General features: G+C 37.6%; 1 protein-coding gene across 1 annotated transcript in view; it reads left to right on the forward strand.

Annotated features, from left to right (window-relative positions):
• The window catches only part of Mid1 (midline 1), a 350,467-nt gene that overhangs the window by 241,074 nt on the left and 86,099 nt on the right, over window positions 1–23,294 (forward strand). The window contains exon 2 of the mRNA XM_026395163.2: window positions 2,584–3,296. Within this exon, the coding sequence (XP_026250948.1) occupies window positions 2,637–3,296 (660 nt within the window). The 5' untranslated portion in view covers window positions 2,584–2,636. The remainder of the gene's footprint in view (window positions 1–2,583; window positions 3,297–23,294) is intronic.

Raw genomic sequence — 23,294 nt, forward strand, 5'->3', positions numbered from 1 at the left:
AACTCTGTCACACCTTTTTGTGCAAACCTGGCATTTACAAGAAAGAGAAAACTACCATCCACAATAACCTCTGCAGATATCTTGCTGATCTGACCAGAGGAGAAGCTTAATTATGGCAAAGGTCTTTGGAGTGGGGGTACCCAGTCTACTTCAATAGGATTCATTCTTTTCCCCCCTTTTGTGGCTGAATAATATTCCATCATGTCTATGAGCCACATTTCTTTATCCACTCACCTTATGGGCACTTATGCTGATTTCATATCTTGGCTATTATGAATAGTGCTGCAATGAACATAGGGGTGCAAATGTTTCCTTGACCTACTGATTTCATTTCCTTTGAATACCTAGTAGTGGGATTGCTGGGTCATATGGTAGGTCTACTTTCAGGTTTTTTGGGAAAAATCTTCATACTGCTTTTCCATGTATCAAATGATAATGCTGTACCCATAAATAGGTACAAAAGTGTATGTTAATTAAGAATAAAAATTAAATGAAAAAATTAATAGCACAGTTACCATAGCTCTCTAGACATAATCTGATACTCCCCCCCCCCCCGTGGAGATACATCAGTGGGTGTTCTTGTCTTTACCTGAGAACAAAGCAGAGCAAAAGGATACATTTTCCCCTGTAATTTCTATGCTTCTTATAGGAAGGGAGAAGAAATTTGATTTGAAGATAATTCTTTTTTCATGATTAACTAAAATAATATTTAATAGGTAAAAACAAAACAACAATGTAAAAAAGAAACCTTTCAATTTCCTATGAGCCATCTATAGGAGAGTTGGCTGGGATGAAGTAGGATGATTAAGTTTGTTACAACAGTAGCCTTATGGTTTCTATTCAGGCTGTGGAACGATGATTATGTTTTAATATTTCAAATTGTGGGTACTCCTTTATTCTTTCTTCTGTAGTAAATATTAGTAAATGATTGAATATTTTTTTAAAGCTCCTGGGGTTTTAGGAAACCAGTAGCTTTTTAATTTTTAACAGGTTCAGGACATACTTTCCACTTTTAATGATCATTTACCATTCAGTTGGTAGCAAGATGAGCATCACATGGCATTTTGGACGGATGATGTTTCAGAGAAGGTCAGGGTATTCTAGAAATTGTGAATTTGGTAAATAAGCAGAGGTGTGAATACAAATGATGGATTGTCAGAATCACTAAACATAGCTTTGGACATGAAGCCTCCCCATAAATCTGGTGGGGGGCCCCCTCCCCTTGCAAGTAATTTGAACTTCCCGACCACTGGGTGAGCTGCACTGTTCTCCCACAGTCTGCAGTGGGCTGCATCTAATATGCCCGCCAGTGCTCCGCAGACCTCTGCTAATGGTCTTGAAAGGGAGAAGGTTCAAAGAGGCTTGGTTCCCAGGCCTGCTAATGAGCATGAGGCCTCTTCACCCTAATGAACCAGGGCTTGTGTGGGATTCTTTGCCCTCCCTTTTTGAAGGCAAGGCAGGCGGGAGCTCACAAAAGCACCAAGGTCTTTATGGCGAGGGGAGTGTGCAGCTGGGCCACCCCAAGGTGGCCTGGAGGGGAGCAACAAAGCTGACGGAGGTCGTGTCCAGGCCAGCACAGTTATGAGTGTGAGGCGGGACCTCCTGCCAGCTTGGCCTGTTGCTGGCAGCAATGACAAGTCCGCAGTGGGAGATTTCAGACCAGGAGGGCTACACAGGTCGCTCAACAGCCCTTGCAAGCCTTCTTAAATTGCGTTTTAAGCTGCATTTGTTATCATTGTTAGAACTTATCAAATGAATATGATAACCACCAAAATCCTTGTTCTAATTAGCTAAATTGTTGTTCTAAATATTAACCATTGGTACCAAAGCTCACTGTAGCGGCCAAAACGTCCTCCAGATATTTTTATCTCTCTCTGCCCACCCACGTCCAACTGCATGATTAAACAATAGAATTATTCAGAAAAGTAACAAACACATGCCAAAAATATTGCCTTTGTCACAATCATCTTTGTGGAAGTCAAAGTTTTTCTCACGAATAGATTAGAAAATGACATCCTGTATTTAAACTAGAATTATTTCTACTGAAATATGTGCATTTGATTTCACCTATGCTCAATGACCATTTCTGCAGTGATTGCTTCTTTACTATTAGAAAGTCTGGTTTGGTATTGCAGAGTAAAAGTCCTTAAAACACATGTACTGTAATATGTAACTTCATAAATTCAAAGTTATAAATGACTATAGTTTCATAATGAACATTTCTACGTTTTAATTTTCAATCAAGGTTAAAGCCTGGCTGTGACACAATATAATTTTTTCTGATTAAACACAGGTTATGAAAATTACAAGTTTTAATTATTTGCCAGTTTGGAGTGAGGCCTTTTAAGAACCAAACTGAAAAACAAATTGCCACTTTCAGTTACTGGAAATTTGAGCAAACGTTACAATGTCCCCTTCCCCCCACGTCCCCCCAATAGAGGGAGAGAAGAGACTTGGAATGTACACACACACATTTACCCTTCCATGACCTGTGTTTGGAATTATTCTGAGATGCATTCAAAGCTGACAGCCCCCCATGGCTGACCCCCTCGTGCCTAATCAAATCTTGCGTTCTGTTTCCAGATAGCTGATCAGCTTCCTTGGATTTTGATGACACCAGAGAGCTTTGCCTGAAGATGGAAACACTGGAGTCGGAACTGACCTGCCCTATTTGTCTGGAGCTCTTTGAGGACCCTCTCCTGCTGCCCTGCGCACACAGCCTCTGCTTCAACTGCGCCCACCGCATCTTGGTGTCACACTGTGCCACCAACGAGTCTGTGGAGTCCATCAGCGCCTTCCAGTGCCCCACCTGCCGGCATGTCATCACGCTCAGCCAGCGAGGTCTAGACGGGCTCAAGCGCAACGTCACCCTGCAGAACATCATCGACAGGTTCCAGAAAGCGTCAGTGAGCGGGCCCAATTCCCCCAGTGAGACCCGTCGGGAGCGGGCCTTTGATACCAGCACCATGTCTTCTGCTGAGAAAGTCCTCTGCCAGTTCTGTGACCAGGATCCTGCCCAGGATGCGGTGAAGACCTGTGTCACTTGTGAAGTGTCCTACTGTGATGAGTGCCTGAAAGCCACTCACCCGAACAAGAAGCCCTTTACAGGCCATCGTCTAATTGAGCCAATCCCGGACTCGCACATCCGGGGGCTGATGTGCCTGGAGCACGAGGATGAGAAGGTGAATATGTACTGTGTGACCGATGACCAGTTAATCTGTGCCTTGTGTAAACTGGTTGGGCGGCACCGCGATCATCAGGTGGCAGCTTTGAGTGAGCGCTATGACAAATTGAAGGTTAGTCCGATCCGCCTTAAGCCAACCCCTTTCTGCCAGCAAATGTCATGGAAATAAGAAGTGTATTCACTGCTAGCTACATGGCAGGTGAAGGTTTTCTCTTCACCTTTGTTATCTGATTAGTTTTAGCATGTTTTTGGCAGCCTATAAATGTTACACAATAAGGGTATCTTGTAAAAGTTGACTGCTGCTTGTAATTTTAGCGTTGTCAAGGTGAGGGTGAATTCTAAAAATCTGGATCATTTTCAATCTTTGCAGTTCTTGCTAAGAGAGTGCTGCTTTGAGAGAGAGTACTCGAGCACGAATGAGAAAATGAGCGCAAAAAGAATTGGCTGATAGAATATGGCTGTGGGCATTTGGGGGGCATTTATTTTCCTCACTCATCTGGGAAAACTAATTCACTGTCATTGTGCCTATATCTAGTTACTACACAAACAAAAGAATAGAAGAAGGAATGTCTGTAGCAAATGTGGGATTTTAGAGGACACGTGACCTTTTCTTCTTGTCTAAATGATATCCAGCTTATTGGTTAACTAGAGCACTCTGACAATCTCAGGTTTCATGAAAGAATTCCTTTCCACGTAGGCGTTTTATTCTGCGAAGTTACAGGCAAGACTGTTTGAACTTAACTTTTAATATGAAATTATTACCCTAATTCCAGCTTGGGGGCTAATAATTAATATGACTCTATGTCAAATAAAAAAATCACTCTCTAAATATGGCTAGAAAGCACCAGGGAAGAAATAAAAAGCCGTCTCCAGATGTCTGTTCAACTTTAGGCAACCGTGGGGCTAATTATTGAAAACTCAGCTGAGAGAGTTGGAGGGAGAGACTGTGTTCACCAGCTAATTTAAGATCACAAGACACCAATTAAAAGGAAAGGAAGTATAAATTAAAGCTCTCAGTAAATATATACTGAAGTCCTTCCTCTCAGGAAAAACACATACCAAGTGGTTGAGCAAACAAAATGAATCATGTGATCCAAAGAGTATTATCACTTGGAGAACTTCGTCACCTTTAACAAATGGTTCCTATCACTTCTCCTTTGGGCTAATGGGTGGTTGTGTTTACTTGGGGCACAGTTTGTGATGGTGGAATTAACAGATCACATCTGGGATTTGACTTGGCTATTTTCTTGACACACTGAGGGAAGATGACAGACTGAAGTGAATCCCTGCTTTTAAATGTCACTTGGGCAACAAAAGCATCACCTGGGCAGTGTGCTTAATTTCAAGTGTTCAAAGAGTGACTGGCACAGATCCATCTTTAAACCATGTATAGGAAGTTAAGCAAAAGGGTTAAGGTGACAAAGAAAAGTGGAGAAAGGTACCCGTAGTTTTTTAGTGCTTTGCACGGCCTTAGCAGAAAAAAGTACTACCGAAGTCATTAATCGCAAAGGCGACACATGCATGAATTGTGCTTCTAAAGTCAGTTCTTCAAAAATCGATATGACTGCAATTTTTAAAAGCCAAGGTGATCTTTTGTAACCCCCTTCTTTGTTGTTGGGAGGGGAGGAGGTTCAGGATCATTGAACAGAGATGTTTGATCTTTGTTTACCTATAGTAAACATCCCAAACCTTTCCCCTCATTTATAAAAAAAATATGTTGCTTTGATTGGATTAATGTTATCTTTTAATGATTGTTTGTTAAAACACTATAATCATAATGATGTTCCATATTCAAACAGACTTGATATTTAAATCTGGTAATCAAGTTCTGATCATTACTTGGGTACTGTCACAGCAGTTATTAATGATTTACCTAACATCTTTAAATTTATGAAGAGAGACTGTCATACTCTAGCCTTTTTGTGATGAAAATGAAAATCTTCAATCATTGCTTGCCTAATCAAGCCACTGGGTTATCGGTCCTTGGTGCTATCACAGGGAGGGCCTGACAATTAACAATGTAGTATATTTTATTTTCTAATTACATAAATATGAGCATATAAACAGCATCCAATGTGCCTAAATACATTTATAGCTATTCAACAAAATGTGCTTATGAGCAATTATTTACAGCCATTCAGCAAAATGTGTTTATGAGCATTTCAACAAATAACGTACTAGCATGGCATGTTTATTCTGAAACATGCCACTGATGTTATAATAATAAAAAAAACTAGAAGAATATAGGACATTTGGGTGAAATGTTAGTGATCACAGATGTATGAACATATGTACTTCCTTGTTTTGTTTAAAATCTCAGTACAATATAAATGTTGATTTTTGAAGGAAGTAATAGCATACTGAAAGAACCAAAACCAAGGAAGTGTGTTTTTGTTAATTGTGACTTTGGTTTGAAAGAGTAAATGCACTCTGTACACTTTTTCTGTAGTCCTGGAATCTCATAGAGATTTGTGATGATGTGAAAACATAGATGAAGCACAGAGGTATTTGAGAATGCTTTCATTGACAAGATGATAGATTGACTTTAGTTATTTGGATGTAAGGACCCAGGTATCTTTGGCTTGAAAATATAGTTGTCCCTCTGTTAAAGTTCACTATACAAAGAGGGGAATCCTGCAATGATTATGAAGAATAATTATTTCCTTCAATAACACTAAACTTTGGGGAACCTTCTTAAGTTATTTCAGATCTTGGTATAAAAGATATGTGTTTATATAAAGAAATGGAATATAGTTTTATATATAACAGTGTTTTCCTAAGCACAAAAGAAAAAAAAGACAACATATTCCAACATGTAGAATTCATGCAAATCAAATCTTCCACATCGTCTGAAATAGTGTCATGTCAGTAGTCTAATGCTTTCAGAAACTGTGTGTTGAGAAGCACTCATGAAATATTGAACTAAATAGAAGATTAAAGTAGTATTTCCTGAACCCTATTTTAAGAAACGCCAAATGCAAAGTCTCTAAATGGAGCATATCAGAATACATAGAATACAGATCTTTTTTTTTCTTTATTCAAATTGAATTTTAAGATGCCTCTCAATTCTCCAAATCGTGGATTAAAATTTTGATTTGTGAAGTACACAACATATAAGAGAATTTCATATAATGTCTTCCAGAGTTTTCAAGGAATTACAATGAAGTAATAGCTCATTTTATCTTCCAGTATACTATGTTGGAACTCTTGATTCTTTTCTCTGGTCACACCTATAAAAATATAGCAGTTGAGAACAATTAACCTTTCCTTGCCCTTCACTTTCATCATAGCCCCTTCAAATGAGCTGAATTGAAGTTCTAAACCATGGTCTTTTTTTCTAACTCTAAAGGCTGGCTATAAGAGGGAGTTTGTTTAATACAGATTTCAATGGATCATCCTATTGTAATTTTTAAAACATATATATATATATATATATATATATTCTTAATATCTTTATTTTGTTGTTTGTTTATTTTTTATGTGGTGCTGAGGATCGAACCCAGTGCCTTGCATATGCTAGGTGAGTGCTCATACCGCTGAGCCACAACCCCAGCCCCTCCTATTGTAATTTTTAAATGATCTGATCAAAATTTTCAGTTATATCTCAGCCTTCCTTTTGTAGCGCTTGTCATCAGGAGGAAGACATGAGATTTCACTCCTTCTATTTTTTAATATATTTATAATTTTTATGATCTATTGATTATAGATTTAAACAATTGATTTTATATGCATATTTTAGCTGTAGTTGGATACAATATTTTATTTAACCCATATTTAGGTGATGCTGAGGATCGAACCCAGCGCCTTGCACATGCTAGGAAAGCACTCTATTGCTGAGCCACAACCCCAGCCTCATTAAATTGTATTGATTTTTGAAAGTCTTTTCCAATTTGTAACTGTGAAAGTTTTAGTAGCTACTAAGATAGACCTTTTCTTTTTCCTTAAGAGTTTCTATAGCTGGTTACTTCTCTGTGAATAGCTGTAGATATTGTGCAGGTTCTAGTGTAAGATGTGTGTGTGTGTGTGTGTGTGTGTGTGTGTGTAAGAGAGAGGTACAAATATACCTATAACATACATGTGTATGTATGCATACATTCATTTGTTTGTTTATTTTAATATCAGAATTTTTCTGAATCCAAATTATATGGAGGCAAATTCAAGTGACCATTATTTCTTCTAGGCATATTTCATTCTGCAGGCAAGAGATGACGAAAAACAGAGCAATGTTAGCTATATTCCTATTATCTGAAATATTTCATCTATTTTCTAAATGTTTGGTAGATGGGTAGAAGTTGTTTTTGAACTTGGTGTAGATTTCGAGGAAAGATTTTTTTTTTTCTTTGTATTTCAAAGTTCCAAGGATGAGAGGGGTTTTTTTTTGTTTTGTTTTGTTTCTCATTTTTGTTTGTTTTTGGTTTGTTTGTTTTGGTGCCTGGGATTGAACCCAGGGGTGCTTAACAACTGAACCACACCCCAGCACTTTTTATTTTTTTTATTTTGAGACAGGGTCTCACTAAAGTCCTTAGGGCCTGGCTAAATTGCTAGGGCTGACTTTGAACTTGCGATCCTCCACTGGAATTACAGGCATGTAGTACTGTGCAAGGCAGCATAAGTATTGTTTTTTAAATGTATGTTTTTATTTATTGATTTCCAATTTAAATACCTTAAGATTGCTCAAGGCAATTGCATGTGGTCTTACTTATAAATATAGCATCATGTATTAAACACTAGAATGACTATTAATTGTGTCTTCAGGTTTTCCATAGCATAGGCACATTGTTTTATTCTGCTTAATCAATTAATGACTTAGACAGGTACATTTAAACCTCTTACTAATAATGAAGATTTCTTTAAAGTGAAAATTCCAAGTTCTCATAGTATTTTTTTTTAAATTTACTTTACGACTTTTGAAGCTATGTCTATAAGAATATGTAAGTTCATATAGTTTTTTGGAAATTATGAAAAATTAAGTTTAAATATGTTTATTAAGTGAAGAGAATATAAACAAAAATGGTCCCTGCCTTTATGGAGCTTATAGTCTAGTAGAAAATTCTAAAAGCCAAATATTTTCTCTGTTGGTGGAAGGCAGATTGTTCTCAAAGCAAGGACACTGACCCTAGCATTAGAGATGCTTTTTTTTCCAAGAAAAAGGGCCATCACACCTACCATTTCCAAGTCTTGTATTAAAAAAACACTGTCAAATTTACTAGATGTCTGTAAAATTCCTTTTATTGGACTTTCAATTTTTACTTCATACCACATATGGCCTCCTTAGTGTAACCTTTATATAGTTTTTCAAAATAGTTCACAATAATTCCAGGTTAGATTTTAACACAAGATGCAGATATACCTAATTTGATGTTTCATCATGTGGTATGTGAGACTCACATTTTCTAAAATGTTTTGGTTTATGGGGTCTCACCACTTCCAACTCATTTCTTTTAAAATGCAATTGTTTGTGATTATTTCAATGGCCACATGTCTTTAGTCTGCAACATGTATTTGTTATACATTCCCATGTGATAAAATGATTTCCAAATATTTGTAAAATGTATTCAACTATTTTAATTTTTTAAATTTTGTACAACAAATATTTATGATGGATCGAATAAAAAGAAATATCTGCGGGAATATGTTCTTAATGGAAAGCTCAAGGGCACTCCCTGCCCTGCTTCTCACCTCTCTTTTCCCCGATGAGTCACCTCTCCCCTCCTTAACTTGTAGAGAGGAATGCATTATTGCCTGACAATTTATTATGATTAGGATCATTTTTTTTGGTAAGCTCAGGGAGTTCCGGAAAATGCACAGACAAGTACACAAGGAACCTCTTAGTCTTGGTTCTATGTAACAAATGTATTCTTAGGGCATGTTGCTTAACATTTCTATGCTGCATGTTACTCGTCTATAAAATGGGGAGAATAACATACTGTACTTACTTTCACAGAAACTTGGGAAAGCAAAATAAAGTGTTTCATTTAAACCCTTGACATTGTGGCTGACTCAAAGAAAGTCTGCTATACATGGTAGTTCTACTATTAGAAACCAGGAGGTAGAGTATGTATTGGTTGAGTGTGTGGACTTTGGCAATAGATGGGCTGCTAGGTATTTTTTTAAATCATTGCTTGCATTATTTGTCTAGGGGTCCACATTGTTACTTTAATGTGTTTTGTAGTTTAACTTCTAAAGCACCTGGCCAAAGGCAGAGGCACGACAATAAACACTTGTTGATGGACATGTGCAGTTGATTGGTTTAGATGAGTGGGGATTCGGAGGAGGAAGAGATAACTCTGGGTTTGAGTAGACAATAAACCTTGCTTCAGGGTGGTGGGATTTAAGCTGCTCTGACAGATCAGTGGATTATGCATCAAAGAGGTGTAGTGAGGCCTGCAGAGACCTGTCTACAGCAATAGGGGAGATAGCTTTGGGACTGTAGACAATGCTAAATAGATTGTGGGGTTCTGACTGAGGGGCCAAGAGGGGCATTGTTGGAAGAATCATCATTTTTTAAAAATATATTTCTTTTAGTTGTCAATGGGACTTTATTTTTATTTATTTATATGTGGTGCTGAGAATTGTACCCAGTGCCTCACACATCATAGGCAAACACTCTACCACTGAGCCACAACCAACCCCAGCCCTGGAAGAATCATCTTAATGGAAATTTTGAAAGTCTTCACATGCCAGGTTAAGAGTTTGGGGTATTTTTACTCTTGTCTCTAAGGCTATAGTGAAGCGATTTCTTTTTGAGAGAGGGGCTAATGCAATATATATTTTCTCTAAGAAATGTTGAAAGAAGATATCAGAATGATTAGGGTTACTGCATTCACAGAAGAAACAAAGAATCCTTTAGATTTTGTGGTCTTTGCTTTAATTGGGAAAATTCACCATCCTGTCAACAGAAATGCATCAAAGTGTGAGATTCAAAGTCTTGCCCCTGAAGATTAAGAATAAATAGGAGGTGTCAGTGTTGATCAGCTCTTGGATCCAAGCATAAACATGATGCTTCTCTTGTGTTCTTGTCCCAGAAAGACAGTGATAATAGTGTGGGACTTTCTTCTGGCTTTTGATTCATGATAAGGAGAGTACTGTTCAATCCTCCAAGTACCTACTGCAGGTCCCAGTAACATGTAGGAACCAGGAGCAACCTTAGAGCTCAGATTGCTCCACCCCATTCTACAGCTGTGGAAATTGGGGCTGAGAGTGGCAAACCAAGTTGCCTCAAATCACCTTGAAGAGATAGTGATTCTGAATTATAAGCACAGTTCCCTTGCTGCTCAGTTTGTCTTATATCTCATTCAGTACTTTCTACCGTAGCTAACTATGCCAACACAGGCAGCATTACATTTTGAGTGTTTCAGCCTTCTATGTGTCCTTTTTGAGTTTTTCAGAAATAAGTACAGTGGGCTTTTTTTTGGAGATTTTTAGGTTGTAATGATCAAAACCCTTTTAGTCTATGCCATTGACAAATCATAAATTATTCTTAGAAAGACTAGTGAATTTTTTTTCACATTGAGTAGATAAATAATAAAGTGGCTGGGGAAAGTAAATGACTGAAGTTTTAAATTTTTTTCCCCCTCTCATTATGTGATATAAGCCTTCTGGAAAAATCTGATACAACTGCATTTACAAAATCCACTTTAAATTTCTTCACATTATGTTTTGGACTCTGGGACTTTAATGCCTTTTTGCATATCCACAAGGCATAGCTTTTTAAGCTAACAGAGGAAAACACATTTTGTGTTTCTCATCAAAAAGAAAAATGCTAGTAAACTGCTGATCATAGTGATGGCACATAGTAAGCATTGGGTGAACACGAAGTAGTATTTTATCTGCACTTTTACAGTTATGATAAAGGCTTCATTGGTGTAATCCAATCGTGGATTTCTTGACAGTATCATAAATTACTCATTGGTTATAGGGTTGATTTGTGTTTCCGGCCGACATGGGAAACTTTGAACAACCCTCAAGGGAATCATATGGTGTTAATATCTGGAAATTGCCTAATTCCAAACTTTGGTTTATTGTTCTTTTTAACAAAACAAAATAGTAAACTGGACTTTTAAGAACCACTGAGTGGTGGATGGAAACAAATGCCTTTAAAAACATACACCATTTTGAAGATGATGTGGATGGGCTGGGCTTTCATGGTCCTGCTTTATCGGGCTCAATCATCTACAATTGTTCCCTAGGAAAGGGAAGCTGGAATTTAGGTTTATACAATAGCTGTCCCATTTCGACACATCTAGACAGATGAGGAAAATGTAGGTGGCATGATGTTCAGGCAGCTTGGATTGGCCACGAGGGGCTCAGCAGGCCAGCTTTCTTTTTTTGTGGTAAGATTGCATTTGGTGGGGCGAGGGCTGTGACTCAGAGGTAGAGTGCTCGCCTAGCATAAAAATAAATTAACTAAAGACATTGTGTCCAACTACAGCTAAAGAGAGAGAGAGAGAGACAGACAGACAGACACACACACACACACACACTCTGAGATTGCACTTGGTGTGCACGTGAAGGAGGTAGCACGCTGGCCCTGGGCTGTGTTCACAGCTGTGTCCCTTAGAATTGGAAGTGGGCAGGGTAGCAGAAGGAAAGTCCTAAAGTAAAGGAACTTGCAGAGGGAGAAGCTTCCAGCTCCTCCTCTGTAGTAGCCCTGGAGATTTTGTTCTTGGTGATCTCTTTGTGTCAGTTGTATACAATGCAAAGAGTAGTGGTGCACAATCTGCTTCTTCCCTTATATCTCCTTTGCTTTTTATGGGGGGGGGGTATTAGAAAACTACAGGTTTTTATATACATTGTGATAGAATAGGTTTTTATTTTTTCAAAATATTTATTTATTTATTTTTAGTTGTAGTTGGACACAATACCTTTATTTTATTTATTTTTATGCGGTGCTGAGGGCCTCACACGTGCTAGGCGAGTGCTCTACTGCTGAACCACAACCCCAGCCCCAGGATAGAACAGGTTTTTATTAGTGAAAAGTATGAAACAGCATCATGAAAGCACTTATCCTTTTTTGTGTCTTTATAAATGTTTTTTATATCTGCTTTATCAAAGTCTTTTTCACAAAAGAAATCTTTTATTCACCCAAGGGATATTTTTATGTAACTACTATGAGATAAGAACTGGGTAAATTTGGGGATGTAGAAATGAATAGCAAAGTTATTGCTTCATGGTCTAGAGCTAATGACAGATAACATGTAATAAGATCACATAAAAGGGGGCTATGAAAAGAGTACTATGGAGCTCCATCCATGAGATAATTTTTAATGTGAATAATTATCAAAGATTGTTGACTTTGGTGCCAATATCTGGAAATTGCCTAATTTGAAAAGCTGAAGCAAAAACACATTTCAGTGAAAAGCAACATTCAGAGAGGACAAACAGTGACATCCACACTGTTCATTCCTCTGCAATGATGTGAGGGTAAAAATATGAGGGCTCTGATCCACACTAAATTCTGGGCCGGATGCTTTCTTATTAAAGGTCTACTGTTCACGGGCTGCACTGTTGGCTCTTCTCACATGCTTTCCTCAGAGGTCCCCATATCCTTCCGGAAAAGGGCTAATAGGTCAGGTAAATATCCAGACTCAGAAGCAGTTAATGCAATTTCCACTCTGAAAGGCCAGGTCTCTAGGAAGAGAGGGATGAGAGGCCAACTCAAGGAAGTGCTATTGTGTTAACCAAGCCAGCTGGTGGACTTGCTTTATCTGAATGGATTTTTTAGGAACTTAAGTGTTAGGATAAATATCCTGAAGTGGTAAGGAGCATTTATTTCCTTCTCCTTTGACCCTGGATAGAACATAGCTGTCCAGAACTCAGTCAATTGCTCTTGGTTGTCCTGGTCAAATTCAAACCTGGGAAGAGTGAAATGGATAAAATTCAGGCTCATGCTGAATATAGCCAGTTGCTTCTGAAAGATCTAGGAGACATGGAGAGGCCGAATGATCTCCACCCAAGGAGGTGCTAGGCCTGTTCCTGGATTGTGAAATTGAACTGTACAGGGTTCCAGTATTCAAGGGCTTCATCTATTTATTTTAGTGTCAGCTCGTTCAGTGAAGCAGTCGCAACGGTTCTTCTGAAAATTCATCTGTAAACATATGGCAAGGCCATCATGCAGTCTCCATATGTCTAGGACAAAGTTTGTAGGCCAGGACTGGAAGGTGGTAGACGGAGACAGAGTATCTTTCAAGATACTGCTTTCAGTTGTTGTGAGATGTAGTTCAGGATATTTGTTGATTCAACACTGAGAACCTGCTATTACCAAGCATTTATAATAAAAACTAGCATTCATATTTCTCCAGATTGATAGGTTGCAAAGCACTTTCAAGTATTATTTGATAGTCAGAACAACTGTATCTCCTAAAAAAATATGGGAATGATAATACCTGCTTATTAGGGATCTTGGGGGATTAAATGAGATAATACAGGTCCAAGTGTTTAGCCTAGCATCTAGTAGGTAGAAGCACATCAGTGGTACACAGCAGCCATCTTAGTGATACAAAACACAAGGTCATGAGTAATTGAATAGCATAGAGGCTCTAGGGGTATAGCTTAGTGGTAGAGTGCTTGCCTACCATGCATGAGGCCCTGGATTCAATCCCCAGTATTGCAAAAACAAAAAAACAAAACCCAAGAAACAATGACCCAAACATAGCACATTTAAAAATTAGTGATGAAGAAAGGGAGAGACAAAGTGTTTTTACCTTCACTTTTGACACCTGGGCTCCCTGGACTGAGCACAGAATTTTTCTTTAAAGTGGTGATGTTGATTAAAAAGAATCTATTTTCAATATTGATATAAAGAAGTAAAAATACAAGGTTGAAATATGTAAATCCATGTAGAATCATTTTTATTTACTTACCATGATGTTGAATTATTTAAATATTCTGCAGCTACTGGGTACCTAAGCATTATGTGAATGAATGAATGAATGAATGAATCTGATGATCCCTAAATTTTTTTTAGATAGATAGATAGATAGAGAGAGAGAGAGAATTTTTTAATATTTATTTTTCAGTTTTCGGTGGACACAACATCTTTATTTTATTTTTATGTGGTGCTGAGGATTGAACCCAGGGTCCCGCGCATGCCAGGCGAGCGCATTACCGCTTGAGCCACATCCCCAGCCCCATGATCCCTAAATTTATTTCATTACATGAAATATGGTCATTTATTTGAACTGGTTATACATAATTTTAGATTCTTGGTCTGTAAGTTTGACATTTCCAATCTTTTAAGAGGCTTAAATGAATTTTGAATAATATTTAGTTTTTTATGCCAAAGCATAGATACAAATAAGAAGGGTCACCATATATATTAGTCAATAATGAAACTTTTTGTCTAGTATTCATTCCTCTTTCTAAGATTGCTAATCAGTCAGAATTGTAGATTGAAATCAGTTTCTTAGACAAGCATATCACAAATATAGCCAGACTTGGTGGCATACCCTTGTAATTCCAGTGACTCAGGAAGTTGAGGAAGAAGGATTCCAAGTTTAACTTCAGCCTCAGCAATTTAGCATGACCTTGTTTTTTTTTTTTTTTTTTTTTTTTTTAAAGAAGAAGAAAGAAAGAAAAAGACAAGAAAAGGCTGGGACATAGCTCAGTGGTAGAGTGCCTCTGGGTTCAATTCAAATAAGCAAACAAAACAAAAACACAAAAACAATCTTAAATTCTCTAAACCTCATTTCTGCATTAGTAAGACAGAGATAATAATTGGGAAATAAACCCTATAATACGTGACCCATGGGAAGCTCTGGGCAAAAGATAGTGGTTTCTTTTCCCATTCTTTTTATTTTTTTCAATTTTTTTTTTACCTTAGGGCTCTAACTCCCCCTGCCTTATTGCAAATATTAAGCTTTTTTTCTATAAAGACAAATTATGCTCTTATAAAAAGTCAGACAATACAGTTTATATAAATAAAAGTGAATTATTTTCCTACTCAGTCCTTCCAGTCCTCCCTCTACCAAATCTTGACTAGTCTTAAAGGACCAACTCAAGACTCATGGTTGACTACTGTAGCTAGCTAGTCACAAAATTCTCTAATCTGCATTCTCTATTGTCTTTACTATCCTTTCATAATTACATACATTTGTGCATTATTTTTATAAGCATTGTTTGGGCATATGTCTTTTCTCTCCAAATATTTTTCAATTACCCAAGGCCAGTGAGTATATCTTGCAGTTATTTTGTATCTGATAATTCATTTTTCAACAACTAGAGCATTTAGAAAAGCTGTAGGGTATTTTTCAGTAATGAATACATTTTTTATATTAATTTATCTAACAAATGATCTCTTTATTGTTTTATTTTTATGTGGTACTGAGGATCGAACCCAGTGCCTCACATGTGCAAGGCAGGCACTCTGCCAACTGAGCTATATCCCAGCCCAGCAATAAATGCTTTTTGAAACAAATATAAGAACCTATAATCTGTAATAATTTAACTAAATTATAGTCTATCTATTGTGGAGGTAGAATTTTCCCAAGAGATTAAAAAAAAAAAAAAGTCAGGCACGGTAACACATGCCTGTAATCCCAGTGGCTCAGGAGACTGAGTTAGAGGATGGCAAATTCAAAGCCAGCCTCAGCAGTTTAGCAAGGTCATAAGCAACTCATTGAGACCCTGTCTGTAAATAAGATACAAAATAGGGCTGGGGATGTGACTTAGTGGTCAAGTGCCCCGGAATTCAATCCCCGGTACCCTGCCATCACCACCAAAAAAAAGATCATAGTCCACCAGCCATTCTTTTTAAAAATACCTTTATTTTATTTATTTTTATGTGGTGCTAAGGATCAAATCCAGTGCCTCACACATGCCAGCTCTACCACTGAGCTAAAACCCTCGCCCCCACCAGCCATTCTTTCAAATATCAAATATATAAGCAACCAAATTCCCTCCCAATGATTTCTTTCAAGAAAGTCTTATAAAGAGACTATTTGATTTTTACAACTTTAGATTAGGCAGTAATGATGAAATACTTCTCATTTTTAAGGAGCAGGATAAAATAGCACTATATGCATATTTGTAGATATTTTTTGTGTTATGTTTTGTTCCCTGCTGCCTCAGAACAGTTAACTTTCATTGTACCTGTAGATAGGACAGTGAGAAATCATCAGGACCATTGGGTAATCTTTGCATTATACTGTTGCTTTATTGTCCCAACTTGGAAGGAGAGAGGGCTTCTATTGGAATCTAGAGGGTTGAGGCCAGGGATGCTGTTAAACATCTTAAATGCACAAGACAGCCCCACAACAGAGAACCATCCAGCCCCAAATGGCAGTAGTGGAGACACTGAGGCCCCCTGAGTTGAACCAAAGCATCTTTGCCAACACCACAAGGGAAACGATCAGTTTCACTCTTAGAGGCATTTACTTGTTTGTATGACTTCCAAAACCAAGTGTATCTTGAGATGTCAAGAGCCCAGACTTTGCAGGATCCCCCACCTCCTCTCTACACCCTGCCATCTGCAGCCTGCCATTCAGGCTGGCAGCCTGGAAGCTGCCCCACAGTTCTGAGCACAGCAGGCTCTCCCACCCCATGCCCCCAGCCGTCTCTGTGCAGTCTGGGCCTGCACATGCCATCCTTCAGGCTGTTTCAGCAATCCTTAAACCTCCAAAGGCTTAGGAAATATTCTTTAATCCCTTCCCCAAACATGATTTAGGTGCATTTGATATTATCTGCTATCCCTCAGATTTCCTAGTTCTTGGCGGCTCATTCCCAGGGCTACTTTCCAGGTGTAGTCGTCTGTGTCAGATAGGAGCCTGGGGCTTTCCTAGGAATGGAGAATCAGTGGGGGAATGGGCTGGCAGCTGAGAACATCCACCAAATGGCTTATATTTGATGTATAATAGTTTTAATTGTGATATATTACAAGTGAAATATTTTCATAGATCAAAAGTTAACTCATTATCTGTTAGTCTAATTTAAATCTGTCTTCTAAAGAAATCATTTATATCATACTGCATCTTTATCCTTGCAAATCCATAGATTCTAAACTCCTCTAGTTGGAGACTTGGAAGGGTATAAATCAAGCACAAGTCTTTAATGCAAAAGCTAAATTTGTTTAAGCATAATTTCCAAGTGTTTGTTCCTGTTGGCGGATACTACTTACTTCACAAGTAGTTCAATGTCCTGAAAGCACTGAGCTCGAAGGGCCCTGGCAATTGTGTAATCCCTAAATCACTCAATCTGGCTGCCCACAGATCACCTTGAGCAGGAGCCCAGCCCAACAGAGCATGACCATCTGCCTTGCAGCTTAGGCTTGGGAATTTCCCCCCAAACTTGCCCAAAATAACTCTGATGTGCCAACTTTGTGGAAAAGCTTAAATCTTTTCTAGTCTCTCAATTGCAAAAAGGGAAACTGAGCCCCAGATTAATTCATAAAGGCAGGAGTCCCATAAACATGTCTGTCTAAGGCTAGCTACTAATTCTTTCTGGCTTTGTAGGCCATAAGGTTTCTGTCAGAACTGCTAGATCCTGCCACAGCTTGAAAGCAGCCATAGACGGCACAAAAACAAATGGCTATGGCCTCGTTCCAGTGACACTTTATTAAAGCAGGTGGCTGGTTGGATTTGATCTATCAGCCACAGTTGCCAACCCCCAGCCCTGGTCTTACCATTGCTAGACCACAGATATGCCACTCATCAACAATTGGTCTTTCTCCCACTTGGTGGCAGTTTCCTGTTGTAGAAAGTATCTATGACATACCCAGTTTCAGCAGAAGTTAAATAAATGTCTGTATGTAAATTTAGGAGTGTAGGTACTTAGTTTAGAGCACAGAAATTTCCATTTTCTCTGTTTTTTTTTTCATTTTCTCTGCCTTTCCTTTGAATGTATTTACCACATTTTAAATAACAATCACTTTCTCTATGCTAATAAAGGAATAACTTAGACAATAATATTCCTGTCCAAGAGAAGTGTTTAGTTTCAGTCATAAAGTCAGAAAATGAGATGATGTGATCAGATTATCAAAACAAGAAGGGGGAAAAACATTTTGCTGAGGGAAATAGGGACCTGATATTCTTTTCCCTTGGTTTAGAAATCATTTATTGATCTCTTAATTCTTTATTATTGTGCTGTTGACCCATGGGGAAATAATTTATTCAGATTTCTTCTCAATAAAGCTGAGAAAATTTAAGTGTTGTACCTAATAGCTAGAGATGTTTTGGGAAGAGACCATGGACTAAGGCTGAGGTAGAGGAAATGAACCACCACAGTTGTTTGGAGAGTTATGTGTTTGGCTCTTATCATAGTTTGGGCCCTTTTCACTCTGTAACCTTTCCCCCAGAATACATTCACTATAATAGGTTTCCTGATTAAAAAAGCATCGAGTCAGGTCTTTTCCTTTGGAGATGGGTTTATCTCCGTTCCATAGTTACCTTCATATCGATGCCTTTCAGGAAAGTAATTCTACCTCTTCTATTTTGTGTCTATATAGTCAATAAAAGTGCTTCCTATCTTGAAAAAAAATAGCTGTCATATTTACAAGTTTAAAACAGCATTCCATCAATAGTTTCTCTGGTGGCTAAACACTGGAAATGGCAAAACAAAATCAATTTTTTTCCCCAGAAATTGATGTCCCTCACTATCAACCATCATTGAACTGGGTTTATTGAAGGAGGGATACCATAGAGGGCCATCATAGATAATCACATAATTGATTTGGCGTCATTGATAATAGCAGTGTAGAGAGATGCTCACAGAGAGGGACCTTGTGTTCATGGGAAACACAGCAGGGGTACATTAAAATAATCCAATACTCAATTATTACTATACATAATAATGATTATGAAGTCTGCCCATACAGTTATAATATGCATAATAATAACAGATCATTTTACATGTAAGTCATGCTACTTTCCCTCTTCTTGCCTGGTTTTTATGATATGCATGGTCATCAGCTTACAACTTTTCAAAGGCATTAGAAATTGTGGTTGCAACGAAGTGATTCTCTATGAGGTTTTCTGCAGTAATCCTTCTGGGATTATTAAGTTTACCTTAATCATATTTAGTGGTGATTCACAGTCTCTTCTACCTTAATTTGAGTTTTGGCTCTGCCTCAGCTAAGCTTGACCTCGAGAAGGTTTCTGAACATCTCTAATACTGAATTCCAAGTTATAAAATGAGTCCAGTGACATCTGCCACTCATGGTTTATATGAGGAATGTATGAGATTGTGCCCATAAAGAATTGAGGAGAATGCCTGGCAATCCAGTGACTTTCAATACAGAATGATAAATTATTATCTTCAGGGCCATTATTGTTATTCTACCATTGCCATAGTGCACCCTAGACCACAAGTTGTGCCTTTGTCAAGGAAGCATCTAAGGTTAGGATAAATGCAAGAAGGAAGGACACACTGGAATATGACTGTCCCTCGAACATATGTGAGGACAGTAGCTCTGCTGCTGCCTTAATCTTAGTCTGGGGGGCGGGCAGTCAGTGCTGTTGAAAGATAAATAACCCTAAGAGATTTTATGAAATAAACTAATCCAAAGGGAGTGTTGTAGAATATGAGTGATATTTGTTAAAACCAAGAGTTTTTTCTGGAAAAGCAGATGAAAAATATCTAGTAAATTTTATCTTTTTAGAAAGTTTCTTTTGACAAGGGGGTATTAATTGACAGCTGTTGAAGGTTGAATTGATCTTTATCCTGGGAAGTTCTGCACATGAGGTAGTCTTTGTAAAATGGATGAGATCCATAGGAAATGTGGCAAAAAAATAGATTGGGTAGTTTCACAGTATCATTGTGAAAACAACTATAAACAAGATATATAAAAAGATACGAATCTATAGAGTATGGTTTTTAAATGCCCCAGAACTCTTGAAGATTTAAAAACAACTGGAATTTAAGCAACTTTCATGAAACAAAAACAGAACTTCTCCCTTCTGCAATTCTTTATTTTACAGTATCTCAACATTGTTTGTGTTGTTTTAAAAAATATTTTTAGATGTTGATAGATCTTTATTTTATTCATTTATTTATATGTGGTGATGAGAATCGAACCCAGTGCCTCACACATGGTAGGCAAGCACTTTACTGAGCCACAACCTGTTTGTTTTTACTGTTGTTACTCTGAAAATAATCATTTCCCTAAATATCTTTTAAATTTTTTCCAAAATAATAAATTCCATGCAATAAAAGGTAACAATCAGAGTGACTACTATGAACTGACAAAAGTTTCCAAAAAGGAACAAAACATCTACAGCCTTATTTTATTTTATGTTTTTGGCACCAGGGATTGAACTAAGGGGCACTCAACCACCAAGCCACCTCCTCAACCCTATTTTTTTTTTTTTAATTTAGAGACAAGGTCTCACTGAGTTGCTTAGCAACTCACTTTGCTAAAGCTGGCTTTGAACTTGAAATCTTCCTTTCTCAGCCTCCTGAGCTGCTGGGATTATAGGCATGCACCACTGAGCATGGCTTTTCTACAGACTTATTATTGGGCATTAATTTAGCACTATTTAGAATGGGTTTATCCTTTCATTTTCTCCTTTTTCTTCTTCTTCCAGAAAGAGTATTCAGGCAAACATCCCATTTTGAGGTGTTTACCAGGAACTGTCCTTTCTTTTTTAATATTGTGAGCTGAATATTGGTGTGACTTTTCATTATATTAGCAGGCAAAAGGATCATTAGATGTACTAAAAGAAAATGAGTCTGTATGTGATTATAGAGTTGGCAAAAAATGAATATTAATATTTTATCTTTTTATTGTAATCATGGAAGACAAAAGATGCAGGTTCCCAGCAATACCTTCCATTTGTCATTAGGATCATGATGAAAGTCTAATCCCTTTGAGTCTGAGAGCCCACATAGGAAGAAAGAAGGATAGGAAGGAAGGAAGGGCAAAGAAAGAAAGGGTGAGACTTTCCTTAATGTTCTGTATTTGGAGTTTTACAAAGACACTTATACCTAGATTCTTTGTTGATGTTGAAATTCTAAAATAAGTCAAGGTGTAAACATGTAATGTAAAACTAATCTTTGAAAGGAAACAGCCTATATTTTCACAATTAAATAATAGTTTTTTCATTTTTATTTGTGCTTTTTAGATATACATGGCATAGAGTATATTTTGACACTATACATATGTAGAATATAACATATTCTAAATAGGATCCCATTGTGGTTATACATGATATGGAGTTACACTGGTCATGTATTTATATATGAACATAGGAAAAGTTATGTCTGATTCATTCTACAGTCTTTCCTGTTCCCATCTGCTCTCCCTTCCCTTCATTTCCCTTTGTCTAATCCAATGAACTTCTGTTCTTCCTCTGCCACCCCCCCCCCATTATGTTTTAGTATCCACATATCAGAGAGAACATTCAGCCTTTGGATTGGGGGATTGGCTTATTTCCTTTAGCACGATAGTTTCCAGTTCCATCCATTTACTGGCAAATGCCATTTTTATGGCTGAGTAATATTCCATTGTGTATATACATACCACATTTTCTTCATCCATTCATCTGTTGAAGGGCACCTAAGTTGGTTCCATAGCTTACCTATTGTGAATTGAGCTGCTGTAAACATTGATGTGGCCACATCACTATACTATCCTGATTTTAAATTCTTTGGATGTATACGGAGGAGTGGTATAACTGGGTCAAATGGTGGTTCCTTTCCAAATTTTCTGAGAAAGCTCAATACTGCTTTCCAGAGTGGTTACACCAATTTGCAGTCCTACTAGCAATGTATGAGTGTACCTTTCCCCCACATCGTTGCCAACATTTATTGTTACTTGCATTCTCAATAATTGCCATTCTGACTGGAGTGAGATGAAATCTCAACGTAATTTTAATTTGCATTTCTCTAATAGCTAGACATGTTGAACAGTTTCTTCATATATTTGTTGACCATTCATATTTCTTCTTCTGTGAAATGCCTGATCTGTTCTGTTGCCCATTTATTGATTAGGTTATTTGGGGATTATTTTCTTTTTGGTGTTTAGTTTTTTGAGTTCTTTATATATCCTGTAGATTAATGCTCTATCTGAGGTGCAAGTGGCCAAGGTTTTCTCCCATTCTGTAAACTCTCTCTTCATGTTCTTGATTGTTTCCTTTGCTATGAAGAAACTTTTTAGTTCGATACCATCTCATTTATTGATTCTTGATTTTACTTCTTGTGCTTTAGGAGTCTTGTCGAGGAAGTCAGTTTCTAAGCCGACATGATGGAGAGTTGGGCCTACTTTTTCTTCTACTAGGCACGGGGTCTCTGGTCTAATGCCTAGGTCCTTGATCCGCTTTGAGTTGAGTTTTTGTGCATGGTGAGAGAGAGTGGTCAATTTCATTCTGCTACATATGGATTTGCAGGTTGCATTTTTACTGTACATGTCAGCAACATTTTTCACCTGGTTTAAGTTCATTTAGTAACTTTGTGTGGCGGCGGGGGTGCTGGGGATTGAACCAAGGGCATTGCTCTACTAGCTATACCCCCAGCCCTTTTTATTTTATTTTGAGACAGGCTCTTGCTAAATTGCTGAAGCAGATCTCTAACTTGTCATCCTCCTACATGAGCCTCTCAAGTAGCTGATATTACAGGTGTATACCATTGTTCCTAGCTAGTAGCATTTTCTTATGAGTTCAAATTAAAATCCACCTACAATTGGTGTAGATCTAGGTAAGCCCCCATTACAAGAATGTGGTAGAAACCTGTGGTATTAAAGGGATGCTGACACAGAATAATATATAAAATTTCTACTCCTAAATGGGAGTTCAAAACCCAATAGAGTCAAATGTATGAAAGATGATTTATCAAGAGCTCTGTAATGTTTGGAACAATCAATAAAAAAAATAAAATAAAAAAAAATTTCTACTCCTAAATTTGATTCTGTCCTAATATTGTCTGTGAAGTTCTAAATAAACTCAATGCCCAGTCCCAACTTTATTTACAGTGAGTTAGATATTGAAGTACAATTGTATCTTCTTTCTTTTAAACAGTCTTCTGCTAAAGGTTTATCAGATTCATGGTAGAAAAATATTTATCAGATTGTTGTTTTAAAATTAAGTCCTGGTAGGAAGTTCCAACATGCCCTTATTTCTCAAGAGTTTTTTTTTCCACATAGTACATCTAAGTGTTTACCAAGATCTGAAATCCTCTTGATTCT

Source organism: Urocitellus parryii, chromosome X (genome assembly GCF_045843805.1).
Source record: "Urocitellus parryii isolate mUroPar1 chromosome X, mUroPar1.hap1, whole genome shotgun sequence".
NCBI classification, from domain to species: Eukaryota; Metazoa; Chordata; class Mammalia; order Rodentia; family Sciuridae; genus Urocitellus; species Urocitellus parryii.